The sequence below is a fragment of the Brassica oleracea genome, chromosome C7 (assembly GCF_000695525.1).
Source record: "Brassica oleracea var. oleracea cultivar TO1000 chromosome C7, BOL, whole genome shotgun sequence".
Classification (NCBI taxonomy): domain Eukaryota; kingdom Viridiplantae; phylum Streptophyta; class Magnoliopsida; order Brassicales; family Brassicaceae; genus Brassica; species Brassica oleracea.
This window is the reverse complement of record NC_027754.1, coordinates 38,780,851-38,793,428: the sequence shown is the minus strand read 5'-3', so window position 1 is coordinate 38,793,428 and position 12,578 is coordinate 38,780,851. Positions and strand designations below refer to the sequence as shown.

The 12,578-nt window shown below is 39.4% G+C and overlaps 2 protein-coding genes across 4 annotated transcripts; both read right to left on the bottom strand.

The window, feature by feature from the left end:
• Window positions 1–826: 826 nt before the first annotated feature.
• On the bottom strand, window positions 827–7,201 carry LOC106303257. Its single transcript, XM_013739576.1, is given in 5 exon segments — window positions 827–1,065; window positions 5,859–5,883; window positions 5,990–6,339; window positions 6,342–6,513; window positions 6,850–7,201. Coding segments are annotated over 5 exon segments (1,137 nt in total). The 5' UTR covers window position 7,201.
• Window positions 7,202–8,164: 963 nt separating this feature from the next.
• On the bottom strand, window positions 8,165–12,568 carry LOC106305106 (ABC transporter A family member 11). 3 transcript variants are annotated; one of them, XM_013741481.1, is made up of 15 exons: window positions 12,200–12,568; window positions 11,869–12,100; window positions 11,340–11,701; window positions 11,154–11,249; window positions 10,874–11,074; window positions 10,619–10,778; window positions 10,305–10,531; window positions 10,018–10,135; window positions 9,848–9,924; window positions 9,663–9,752; window positions 9,398–9,541; window positions 9,014–9,304; window positions 8,866–8,946; window positions 8,589–8,765; window positions 8,165–8,465 (listed from the first exon to the last, which is right to left on the bottom strand). In XM_013741481.1, exons 1-15 carry the CDS (start codon window positions 12,566–12,568, stop codon window positions 8,229–8,231), a joined length of 2,862 nt encoding a protein of 953 aa, XP_013596935.1. In that variant the 3' UTR covers window positions 8,165–8,228. The 3 variants fall into 3 exon arrangements, with proteins under 3 accessions (XP_013596935.1, XP_013596936.1, XP_013596937.1); XM_013741482.1 differs by having other exon boundaries at window positions 10,305–10,501; XM_013741483.1 differs by having other exon boundaries at window positions 8,589–8,750; window positions 9,416–9,541; window positions 10,305–10,501; window positions 10,913–11,074.
• Between the last annotated feature and the right edge of the window lie 10 nt (window positions 12,569–12,578).

Here is a 12,578-nt window from a genome sequence, read left to right as displayed (position 1 = left end):
AGGTATAAAATCCGTTCGGGTATTTCTATACTTCGGGTCGGGTTCGGGTATTTTTAGTCAGGGTTCGGCTATTTCGGATTGGGTTCGGATATTTAGATTTTGAAAAAAAAAATTAAATTTTTCATTTTTCAAATTTTTTGTATTTAAAAGTATAATTTTCACTTAACTAATTTTTTATTTTTAATAGATTGAATGCATAACATTTTGAAACTAAAAAAGACATTAATTTGATTTTTTTTTTTAATTTTGGATGTAACTTTTTGTTAATTCTTGAAATAAAAAGTTTGACATGCATTTTAAGTGAGTAGCAAATCATTTTCACGGCAATTCTATGTATATCTTATGAACTTAAAGTATGTGTAGTATCAATATAAATATTTTATATAAAATGAGAGATGTAAACTAGAAATATATGGTTAATTATACATATGTTCGGTTATCTTCGGATATCCATTCGGGTTCGGATATTACCCGTTCGGATTCGGATATCCAATCTCTCCTAATTCAATACCCTTTCGGATATTTTGCTACTTCGGTTCGAATTTCGCTTCGGGTTTTTCGGATCAGGTTCGGGTGCGGCTTCAGATATCGGGTAAAGTGTCCACCCCTACTCTCAATTCCTGACAGCAGTAACGAGATTAGAAACTTTATTGATTATAAAAAAATGAACCATAACTACTGGGAAAAAGTAGAATTGATAAATCTTTATTAGTAGAATTATATTTACAATAGCTAAATCTTTTACAACTGATAAAAGATTTCTTGTTGAAATAATATTTTACTTTTTACATTATTGGAATTAAAGTAGAAACTGCAGGGCTTATCTTTATAGCTCACCGCTAGCTCCTTTGAAAGGAGAAGGAACATGGGGGCTATAATCAACTCCAAAAGATACTAGATCAATTGATTTTCCCTTTTTCTCGGAGGCTGTCTTAACAAGTAGACCAATAGCTCGAGCCCATTTCACCATACCCCCTATCAGTTCCTTTCTTTGTTCAAAAGTTATCTCCTCAGAAACATTCTTCTTCATCTCAGACACAAGTATTCCCATTGACAACATACCGTCTGTTAGTGGATCTACGCGAGTCAAGGCCCAGTCCAATACGAGCGAGAGAGCCCACCTTCATCAACGGTCATCTTCTCAACAAGATCAAGTCTTGTCGTCTTCTGTAACAGAGAAGCTTAGTACGGAGTCAACCTCACAGCTCCCGATTCACAATTCATTTGCCCTTCTGTCCATATGCTGCGCTGGCTAGCTGCTTTAGCTTTACAGCTGTTAGCCCAAGGACCTAGATCGTTCTCTTGTAGCCTATATATTGGCATCATTGTTATCTTTGTAAATCAAGCAAGTTTAATACAATTCAGTAAAGTTTCTTTAACTTGCGTATGGCATCAGAGCCATTTAACCTTAACAGGTATGACAGATCCGGTGAACCCATATCCCTTTCCCAGTAAAGTTCATGTCTTGAGTTGTGTAACACTCAAGCTCAATGACAGCAACTACCTACTGTGGAAAACCCAGTTTGAGTCTCTCTTGTCGAGTCAGAAGTTGTTGGGGCTTGTCAATGGTGCGGTGGTGTCTCCTCTGGCGACTCGAGTGGTGCTTCACGGCATGGAGAACGTCGAAGAGCCCAACCCTTTGTTCGAAGATGGTTCTGCACTGATCAGTTGATCAGATCTTGGTTGTTCGGTACGCTGTCTGAAGAAGTTCTGGGGTCGGTTCACACACTGTCTACGTCTCGTGATGTGTGGATCTCATTGGTGGACAACTTCAACAAGAGCTCGGTCTCGAGAGAGTTCTCGTTGAGAAGAAGTCTTCAGCTTTTGGTGAAAAAAGACTAGCCGGTAGCAAGCTACTGTCGGGAGTTCAAGGCAATCTGTGATGCCCTGAGTGCTATTGGGAAACCGATTGACGAATCCATGAAGATTTTTGGGTTCCTCAACGGTCTTGGACGTGAGTTTGATCGTATCACTACGGTGATCCAAAGCTCCTTGACGAAGTTCCCGGCTCCAACGTTTAATGATGTGGTGTCTGAAGTTCAAGGATTTGATCTGAAGTTGAAGTCATATGAGGATGCTCCTGCAGTTAACACTCACATGGCGTTTAACTCTCAGAACGTGGGCCCTGGTTACAATCCTAATTACAGAGGGAGAGGCAGGTCAGGACAGTACAGAGGACGTGGAGGTTATTCGAGTCGGGGTAGAGGGTTTCCTCAGCATCAGTCTGGTGGGAACAACACGCAGGGAGAGAGACCTACATGTCAAATCTGTGGTAGAGTTGGTCACACGGCGTTGAAGTGCTACAACAGGTTTGACAACAACTATCAGTCAGCCACAGCTGCGTTCAACTCGTTGCGTGTATCAGACGATAGAGAGTGGTATCCTGACTTTGGGGCAACTGCTCACATCACATCGTCCTCTACGAACCTAAGAAGTTCATCCCTATGAAGGCACATATGCGGTTATGGTGGGAGTTGGAGCTTATCTGCCCATAACTCATGTTGGCTCAACCACTTTATCCTCTACCTCCGGTAATATAACGCTAAATGAAGTTCTAGTATGTCCTAATATTCAGAAGTCACTACTGTCAGTATCAAAATTGTGTGAAGAGTATCCCTGTGGAGTATTTTTTGATGCTAACAGTGTTTGTATCATTGATCTCCTTAAGGAGAAAGTGGTGGCAAAGGGAACTCGAAATAAGGGGTTGTATATGTTGAAAAATGAAGAGTGTGCAGCTTACTTCTCAGATCGTCAGGTTGCAGCTTCTGAAGATCTCTGGCATCTCAGACTAGGTCATGCAAACTTCAGAGTTCTTCAACAACTTCAGAGCAGCAAGGAAATAAATATAAATAAGAGCAGAACAAGCCACATTTGTCAGCCTTGCCAGATGGGGAAAAGTCATAAATTGCAGTTTTTTCAGTCACATTCTCATGTTTCTCAACCATTAGAAAGGATTCATTGTGACCTTTGGGGGCCTTCTCCTGTTTTGTCTACCCAAGGGTTTCGATATTATGCAGTGTTAGTGGATGATTGTACTCGCTTCTCTTGGTTGTATCCGTTGAGAAATAAATCAGTTTTTTTTCAAATCTTTGTGGCGTTTAAGAAGTTGGTGGAGACACAATTTGATACTAAAATAAAAGTGTTTCAGTCAGATGGTGGTGGAGATTTTGTAAGCACTCAGATGAGGAAAATGCTACAAGAAAATGGAATTCTTCATCGAGTGTCATGTCCTTACACTCCTGAGCAAAATGGCCTTGCTGAAAGAAGACATCGGCACTTCACTGAGTTGGGACTGTCTATGATGTTTCAGAGTCATCTACCTCTACACTTGTGGGTTGAAGCCTTTGCAACGGCTAGTTACATAAGTAACATTCTGCCGCCACAAGCGTTAGAAAACAAGAGTCCCTTTGAAGCATTATTCAAAATGAAACCGAGTTATAAAGCATTGAGAGCCTTTGGATCAGCGTGTTACCCATGCTTGAGAGATAGACAAGACCACAAGTTTGATCCTAAGTCTCTGCAGTGTGTGTTTGTAGGCTACATCAGTATGCATAAGGGATATCGATGTCTCTTTCCTCCAACAGGGAAAGTCTATATCACAAGGCATGCTATCTTTGATGAAGAGTTGTATCCGTTTAGAGAGCAGTATAAGCAGTTGGTACCTCGCTATGATACATCATTACTAAAGGCATGGCAGCTGATGACAAAATCGATGGGAGAAGAAGTAGAGGTACCAAGAATGTCTCAGGTGTTTCCAGCACCACAAGCTCAAACTGCTCCTCCGGTGAACGTACCAGTTGGTATGGATCAAGAAGTCAATAATAACCAGGACCAAGTGCCTCCAGAAGTAGAACCTGCTCCAGTGGGGAATGCTCCTCCAGAAGTAGAACCTGCTCCAGTGGGGAATGCTCATACAATGCAAACAAGAGCTAAAGCGGGGATACATAAACCAAATACAAAATATGCTTTGCTTGCTCCAAAGCATTCAGTAGCAATACCGAAGAATATAGCGGAGGCAATGAAGCACCCAGGGTGGAATGATGCTGTCTCTCAAGAAATGCGCATCATTCATATGTTGAACACTTGGTCTTTAGTGCCACCAACTGAAGATATGAACATTCTAAGTAACAGATGGGTTCACACGGTAAAACTGAACCCTGATGGTACAGTCAAGAAGCTGAGATCAAGACTGGTGGCTAAGGGATGTGCTCAAGAAGAAGGACTAGATTATCTGGAAACATTCAGTCCGGTAGTCAGGACAGCTACCATACGATTGATGTTAAATATAGCTACAGCTAGAGGTTGGATAATCAAGCAGTTAGATGTATCAAGTGCATTCCTTCATGGGGAGCTACAAGAGCCGGTATATATGCATCAACCTGCTGGGTTTGTAGATCCAGAGAAACCAGACTATGTGTGTAAACTCACCAAAGCGCTGTATGGGCTCAAACAAGCACCAAGAGCGTGGTTTGATACTTTCAGCAACTATCTGATTGACTTTGGCTTTGTGTGTAGTATGTCTGATCCTTCTCTGTTTACGTACAACAGAAACAACAGCTTCATGGTGTTACTGTTATATGTGGATGATATTCTTCTAACTGGAAGTACAGTGAGTCTGCTTCAAGAGTTAGTTGAATCTTTATCTACTCGGTTCTCAATGAAAGACATGGGAAGGCCTTCTTATTTCCTTGGTATTGAAATGGAGACAAGTCAAGCAGGTCTTATGCTTCATCAAAAGGCGTATATAAAGGAGATACTGCACACAGCGGCTATGTCAGATTGTAACCCAATGCCTACTCCTCTGCCTCAACGTATTGAAGCACAAGATACGAGTCTCTTCCCTGAACCAACATACTTCCGCAGCCTTGCGGGTAAGCTTCAGTATCTCACCATCACGCGTCCTGATATTCAGTATGCAGTCAATCTGGTGTGTCAAAGAATGCATGCTCCTACAATGACCGACTTTGCATTATTAAAACGCATACTCCGGTATCTGAAGGGCACAATGGAGTATGGTTTACACATCAAGAAGAATGAAGATTTGTCTCTCATGGCATATTGTGATAGTGACTGGGGAGGTTGTGAAGAAACGAAGAGATCGACTACGGGTTTCTGTACGATTCTTGGGTCTAATCTGGTGTCGTGGTCAGCTAAGAGGCAGGATACAGTGTCACGGTCTTCTACGGAAGCTGAGTATAGGGCCTTGGCAGAGACAGCTCAGGAAGTAACGTGGATCTCTCAGCTCTTGCGTGATCTACACATTCCTCAAGACCAGGCTACATTAATGCTGTGTGATAATCTATCGGCTGTGTACCTGACAACTAATCCAGCTCTCCACAAGAAATCAAAACATTTTTCGAGAGATTGGCACTACACTAGAGAACAAGTGGCTCTGGGATTGATTGAAACAAGGCACATTCCAGCTGAAAAGCAAGTAGCTGATATCTTCACAAAGCCTTTGCCACGGAAAGCTTTTGAACATCTTCGAAGCAAACTTGGCGTTGAAGTGAATCCCACGCAAAGTTTGAGGGGGGGATGTTAGTGGATCTACGCGAGTCAAGACCCAGTCCAATACGAGCGAGAGAGCTCACCTTCATCAACGGTCATCTTCTCAACAAGATCAAGTCTTGTCGTCTTCTGTAACAGAGAAGCTTAGTACGGAGTCAACCTCACAGCTCCCGATTCACAATTCATTTGCCCTTCTGTCCATATGCTGCGCTGGCTAGCTGCTTTAGCTTTACAGCTGTTAGCCCAAGGACCTAGATCGTTCTCTTGTAGCCTATATATTGGCATCATTGTTATCTTTGTAAATCAAGCAAGTTTAATACAATTCATTAAAGTTTCTTTAACTTGCGTACCGTCAACCATCCTCCAAGAATCCACCTATCGCCAAAAAGAAAACAAAAATACCACAATTTTTTTTAATATAAAACCGCGAGGAACATGCCCGGGTACCATATGAATGTTAATATTTCGGACCGTAACTTACTGATGTTCCGCCGTTAGTACCATCCAATACAGAAATAGCCCTAAAGAGTTTCACAGATTTTTCTTGCATTTCGACCTTGATGCCTGACTTGAAGCAGGCCATGTAGTCCGCTACCTTTACAAAGAGATCTTTGAACTCTGCTGTGGCAGGACACTTACTCTCCAAAGCCCCCAAGAAACCCGACATACCTTTGTAAGCAAAAGGCTCAAAGTCTTTGCTCATTTTTGGAAAATCCTTCACGTAGTGGGGCAATGAGAACGTTCCTTGTATTTCGTAAAGAGCTCTCTCAGATGGAGAAGACACATTGTTGTCATAGTCAATTCCAAATGATGATAAATCAATAGATTGTCTTTACTCTCAGAGACTTTCTTTACGAATAGACCGATTCCTCGAGTCCATTTCACCATAGATTGAATAATTTCTTTTCTTTGTTCAAAAGTTATTTCCTTAGAACCGCTCTTCTTCATCTCAACCAAACTCTTTCCCATTGACAATAAGCCATCCACTAGCGTCCATGAATCCTCCTATTGTCAAAAAGGAACGAAACAACAAAACAATTTCCAATGAGCTTGAAACATTTTTCTTTCTCTTGCATTTACTTCCAGTTTAAGTTGAGAAAATCTTCTTTCGTACCAGCCCGAAGGCATAGACAGGCCGGGTCTAAAGGCATAGACAAAGGTCGTTTAGAACATCAAGATTTTATATAACAATTTTAACTGTATGTAAAACATTACGAAAAATTTATATGAAGAATAAAGACAAATTTTTATTTTAAAGTAGGGTAGTATGATTTTTTTTTAAAAATGTCAGACCAGCACTATTTCGTGCTATACCAGTGTTAACGTCTAAATGAAACTTACTGATGTTCCGCCTTTAGTTCCACTAAAATCAGACATAGCCCTGAAGAGTGTCTCAGATTTTATTGACAGCTCAACTTGGAGATCTTTTGACCCGGGTGCTGTTGAACTGTAACATGCCATGTAATCCTTCAGCTTTAGAAAAAAATCCTTAAACTCTGTGGTCTGAGGACATTTGCCTTCCAAGTCACCCATGAAATCCATCATACCTTTGTAAGCGAAAGACTCAAAATCATGGCCTACTTTGGGAAAGTTCTTCAAGTAAAGGGGTAATGAGAATGTCCCTTGTGTTTCATAAACAGTGCTTAATGCAACAAGTAACGATAGATAAATAGTTAATGAAGTTTTTGCCATTTTATTCTTAGAGAAGAGAATTTTTTGACTGAATTTATTATTAATTTATTTTGTTTTTGTTTTTGTTTTTGAGTGATTGTGTTTTTATTGTGAGAAGTGAATTTATATAGATGTTTAAAAGTCTTAATTTAACTATTAAAGTGACTGACATTGTCGATAAACTTCTATAGATTCATGGTCATGGAAGAATGGTAAAAGAAATTTGCTAAAATTTCTATGGCTATTCGCTCTTCTCTGGGTCTACTTTTATAGACGTGGTCACTTTCTTCGTCTCACTATATTTAGTAAGGACATTAGACCAGATTGATACACTACCCTTAAAATGAACAATCAACATGTTTACAAAATGTTCCTTATATATAGGAGAACTACATGATTTTGTTTATTTATTTTAACAGCGAGATCCTAAACTTCACAATGATCAAACTATGATGTAAATAGTAGTAGATATATGTAGTTAAAAGAAAAAACTTAGGGGAATTACTCGGACGATAACATTCTAATTTAAGAGTAAAAAAGGCTTGACTACCATAAAGTACGCTAGTAGTTGCATATAATCCACCATATTTTTCTAAAAAGATTGTAATGATATTTATGACGGGAAATTATGGTCATATATTTTTGTAAATATTTAAGAAAATGGTCTTCTAAATAATAAAAGAACTTGAGAAATCATGTTTGTGTTAGAATACTCTTTTTAGTAATTTATTTCTCTTTAATTTATTTAAGTTCAAATTCACTAGAGCACCTCCAATGGTGGAAAAGGGAGGGTATCTAACAAATAAAAAGTTGAAAAGTAAGTTATATATCGTTGGGAAGAAAGAAAACCAATCATAAAAAGTTGATACATGTCAGCAACTAAATCAATCACGAACTTGTCTGAAACATGTATGTGCGCTTACTTTTGTCACATTGAACAAACACAAAACATAATGTGATATTGCTACGACTTTATAATCTCTACAAGAAAAGAACGATCCACTCTTTGTACATGATTCCAGTAAAGCAAACACATCAATCAGTTAGATTCATAAATCGATGACAATACCCCGAACCGCTTGGCGTAGCCCTTTATGTCCTAATGCATTTGGAGATGGCAGACGTGTCACCAAAACATTCTGTGGGATCCGCATCTCCGATGAATGTCCCGTGATGCACGTCGATCCCGACCCGTCTTGTTGCCAGTAGACTTCAACCATTACCCCACTTGGATTCTCTGCGCTTTCTGTATCAGGGATCCCAACAAATCTGGCTCCCACAGGTATCTGTACATTCGCCATATAACTTATTAGAATTCTTCAACTCTGCTACATTTTGAACACACACAAAATATAATATATATATATATATATATATATATATATATATTTGTGTGCAGTTGGATTTACCTCTAGTGAGATGCCAGATACTAAATCAAGAGTGACCGTGATCCCTTCAGTAGTTGCATTTTCCAGTTCAGCCCGTCTAGCGATGTTCAGAAACACTTCTTCAAGAGTTGCAAGCCCGAGCTGTATGTCCGAGATTCCAAACTCAGATTCTCTGTTTTCTAACTCCTCAAAAAAAACCTACGTGTGGAGACGACAATGATGAATATCATATGTAGATTAAGACCTAAGAGATTATACATATATATATATATTTTTTTTTTTTCTGGTACATCCTTACCGTAAGAAGTTTCTCTTTGTCGTGGGGGATAACAAAAGTCATGAAAGCCTTGTTTTCATCTGCTGGCTCAACTTTCAAATGCTACAAATAATAATTCCTCTTTAGGTCAAAGTGGCCACTAAAAAAACTTTTGAGTGTGTATTCGTACCTCGTTAAAGAATCTCTTCACTGGCTCATGCGAATCTCCAGAAGCATTGCTATTGTCCTTTTTGCTTTCAGTGAAGCTAACGGTAGCAACAAAACCAGTTCCGAAGCGGGATTTTAATCTGATTGAAGTCCCAATGCAGCGGAGCCTGCCCTTAGCCATGATCCCTATTCGGTCACTTAAAATATCAGCTTCCTCCATGGAATGCGTGGTCAGTATGATGGCACGACCTTTCTTTGACTCTTGTATAATGTCCCACACATGTCTCCTCGTGATAGGGTCCATGCCAGTTGTCTACAATCCATATATAAGTACACCATCTTAAATCGATTTGTATGAATACGTAATTAATAAACACATTAAAAGAGGAGTTAGCGTGTGACATGCCGGTTCATCTAGGAAGACCAGCTTGGGATCACCAATGAGTGCAACTGCAACACTGAGTCGGCGCTTCATCCCACCACTGTAACTTCCTGCTCTAACTTTGGCCGCTCCTGTCAGTTTTACATCTGCCAGTAACTTCTCAGCGGTCTGTAACAAAAAAAAAGTAACTAAAAGATATATAAAGAAGAGAAGTGTGCTTTAATGTTAAAATCAGTCATTAGTCGACATCCCAACAGTATTTTGAGATGATATTCAGGTGACGTAGTACCGAGTTGATCAATGGCGGTGGCAAACCTTTGATGCTAGCAAAGAGGTGGAGGTGTTCTTCACTTGATAAAGCATCCCAAAGGATATCAAACTGTAAGAAAAAAAACGTGAAACACATTTACGCTGAACAATTAGACTATTGTGACAGAAGTTGCGATGTTATTAAGTAAAATGAAACTAATCTACCTGAGGACATACTCCTATCATTTTACGAATGTTGGACATACCAACAGAGCTTCTTACGGAATCTCCATAGATAAGAGCTGTTTTAAGTCAATCAAATTGAACTTATTAATTAGTATTAGAATGGTTAGAAAAAGTTTTGGAAACTAGCTTCTTGTCAAACAGATCCTTACCATCCCCACCAGTAATTGGATTTATGCCAGTCAAACAGCTGATAGAAGTTGTCTTCCCTGCACCATTGGGTCCAAGCATACAAAACAACTGGTCTTTGGCTATATTCATCCACAAACCCTAAACATATATTCCATGAACTATTTAGCCAAAAATAAATAAATGGAAATGTTGTTATAATATTACATTTTCATGTTAGAAACGATAACGGACAATGAGCATATTAGGGTTTGTGGAATATAGTCTTTGACATATAACACCCACTAACTTCCTCAACAAGAAAGATTACCTTTACAGCATGAAAAGGAGATGTTTTGGTGCATTTACAACAACCAAGCTTTGTAGTTCCAGGATACGTCTTAGCAAGACCATGAATCTGAACTGCAATGTTAGGATCAACTATTCCATCCATTGCTTGTTGCTTAACTAGTGTCTCCTCTTCAAGCACATCCTGGTCCTCTGACGCTACATGCTCTACGGGTGGAACTGAACCGATACAGCTAAAAATGCTACCTTCTGTAAAGTGTATATAGGAACATGTTTTGGGTTTATATTTTCCAACAAATTAAAAGACTGCTCAGGAGAACTATGAGGAGACAATACCTTCCATTTTATTGCCTCCTTTGCCAGTCCAGTAACCAGGTGTTAAAAAATAGAAGATGGGTTTTCTTACACCTGACGCGTTGGGAATAATATTGTCAAAGTACATGGCGAGAACAAACCAGAAAAGGAACGATCCGACTTGCCATTGGTAGATAATATCCTACAAAAAGATGTACAAGTAGTGGTTTGAAAAAAAAAACTGTTAAAAAAGTATTTAATGAATGAAATATATTTTATGAATGTCCGTCCACATACAACTGAAATTACACAAGTTGACATGCCCCCTTCGCATACAGCTCTTTCACTCCAGCTAATTCCAGAACTTTCTGGAGTTGAAGTTGCATCAAGAAGAAGCTTAAGGCCCGCGGAAAAAGTGTTGGGTGGGAAGAGTGACCAAATCGCTCGGCGAGAAGCAGAATAAGCGCTGGAGTAAGGGAATCCAGTAGCTGATACAATCTGAGCATTTAGAAATGGTAACTAGTAAGAAGAAGTGGTCATGATTTAAGGAACTAGGTTAAAGCCAAGAGAACCAAACCTGTAAGATAAAGCTAATGAGAAACACAAGGAAACCAACAGTTGTAGCTGAAGATGATTTGCTAATGAAAGATGATAGCACAAACGCTAGGCTAATCTAGCAACATAAAGGACATAGATAAGTTTAAGGGTTATCCCAGAAAAATCAATGGAAAATAATTAAGAATGATGAGGATCTTTAATTTACCATATTAAACTGAAAAAGCAAGAAAAGTAGGAAGACAACAAAGAAACTTTTCTTCAAGAAAAAATCGAACTGGAACATCATTCCAAAGAGGACTAAGAAGAGTGATGATACAAACGTAAGGAGTCCTTCCCATATGAGCCATGATAACCAATAAGCTGTATCAAAAACTCCCATCATTGTCATTGCCTGACGAAGTTTTAGCTCTTTCTCGGTAACAAGAGAACCGAGCTGGAGAACGAAACCAAACATGGAGAAGGCAAGAAAGAAGATTGGTCCCATAACTTTGAGTGCAGAGATAGTTTTACCTATAATAGCTGGGCGTGCAAATTCTTTAAATCCAAAACCCCAACCAAACTTTGGATCTGAAATTGTGAGAAGTCAAAAGAGTCAAAGGACTTCCAACTAAAAAGTAATTAAAAACTAATTGAAGATAAGTGGACCGGTCCATATTACTTATTACTAATTAGGATTATCTTCAATTTTCAATATAAGAATTTTGTCTCTAAGCTCAAAGATTTCAAGATGTTACCTCCAATTAAAGACCTCGCGATCTCACGCTCTGCAGCTATTTGAAGAGGAACAAGGAACTTAAACGTTGGATCTTCAATACGACCACGTTTTTCCTCCGATGAGGAATTTGTTTGAACTCCATAGCTGATTACTGTAGCATTCCTTTCCACAAAATGCAAAGCTCCTGGGACTTGCAAAGGATGTGACATAAACCATGCATCTACCTCCTCAGGCCCTTTGAATGATTGAACCTGAAAAAAAACATACACACACACACACACAAGAGAAACATTTTAGAACCAATATTAAGTTAAAACTAAAAAGAACCAAACAAATTCAAAGGACTTAACCTTGTTGGTCGGAATTGGTCTCCCCGGATTGTTAGCCATGATTGCAGAGACGATTTCAGTCACACGACGGCTATTGTTACCGCTCCATACGAAGTCGTAGCAAGGAAGCTTCACGAAGAACTTATCCTCGCAAGGAAGAATAGGCGGCGAAAACAAAAGCGTGGGATCGGTGACGTTCTTGTAGGCACTTGAGGATGCCTCGCTCGCCTTCATAGCTTCCTCGATACAGAATATGACAAGGATGAAGAAGAATGATGAGAAGAGCTGAAGACACGTAGATCTCTTGTTCCTCCATGAGAGCAGCAGGTTCTTCTTGAATAACGCCGTGAACTGCTGATAAAGAAGCGGTAAGCCTTGTTGCAAAATCATTATCAAGATT

Coding starts and splice junctions, on each gene's coding strand:
- LOC106305106 (XM_013741481.1), bottom strand. CDS start 12,568: ATGATTTTGCAACAAGGCTTACCGCTTCTTTATCAGCAGTTCACGGCG. Junction 11,702..11,868: donor CGCGAGGTCTTTAATTGGAG/GTAACATCTTGA, acceptor TCACAATTTCAG/ATCCAAAGTTTGGTTGGGGT. Junction 8,947..9,013: donor TGAAGAGATTCTTTAACGAG/GTACGAATACAC, acceptor TATTATTTGTAG/CATTTGAAAGTTGAGCCAGC.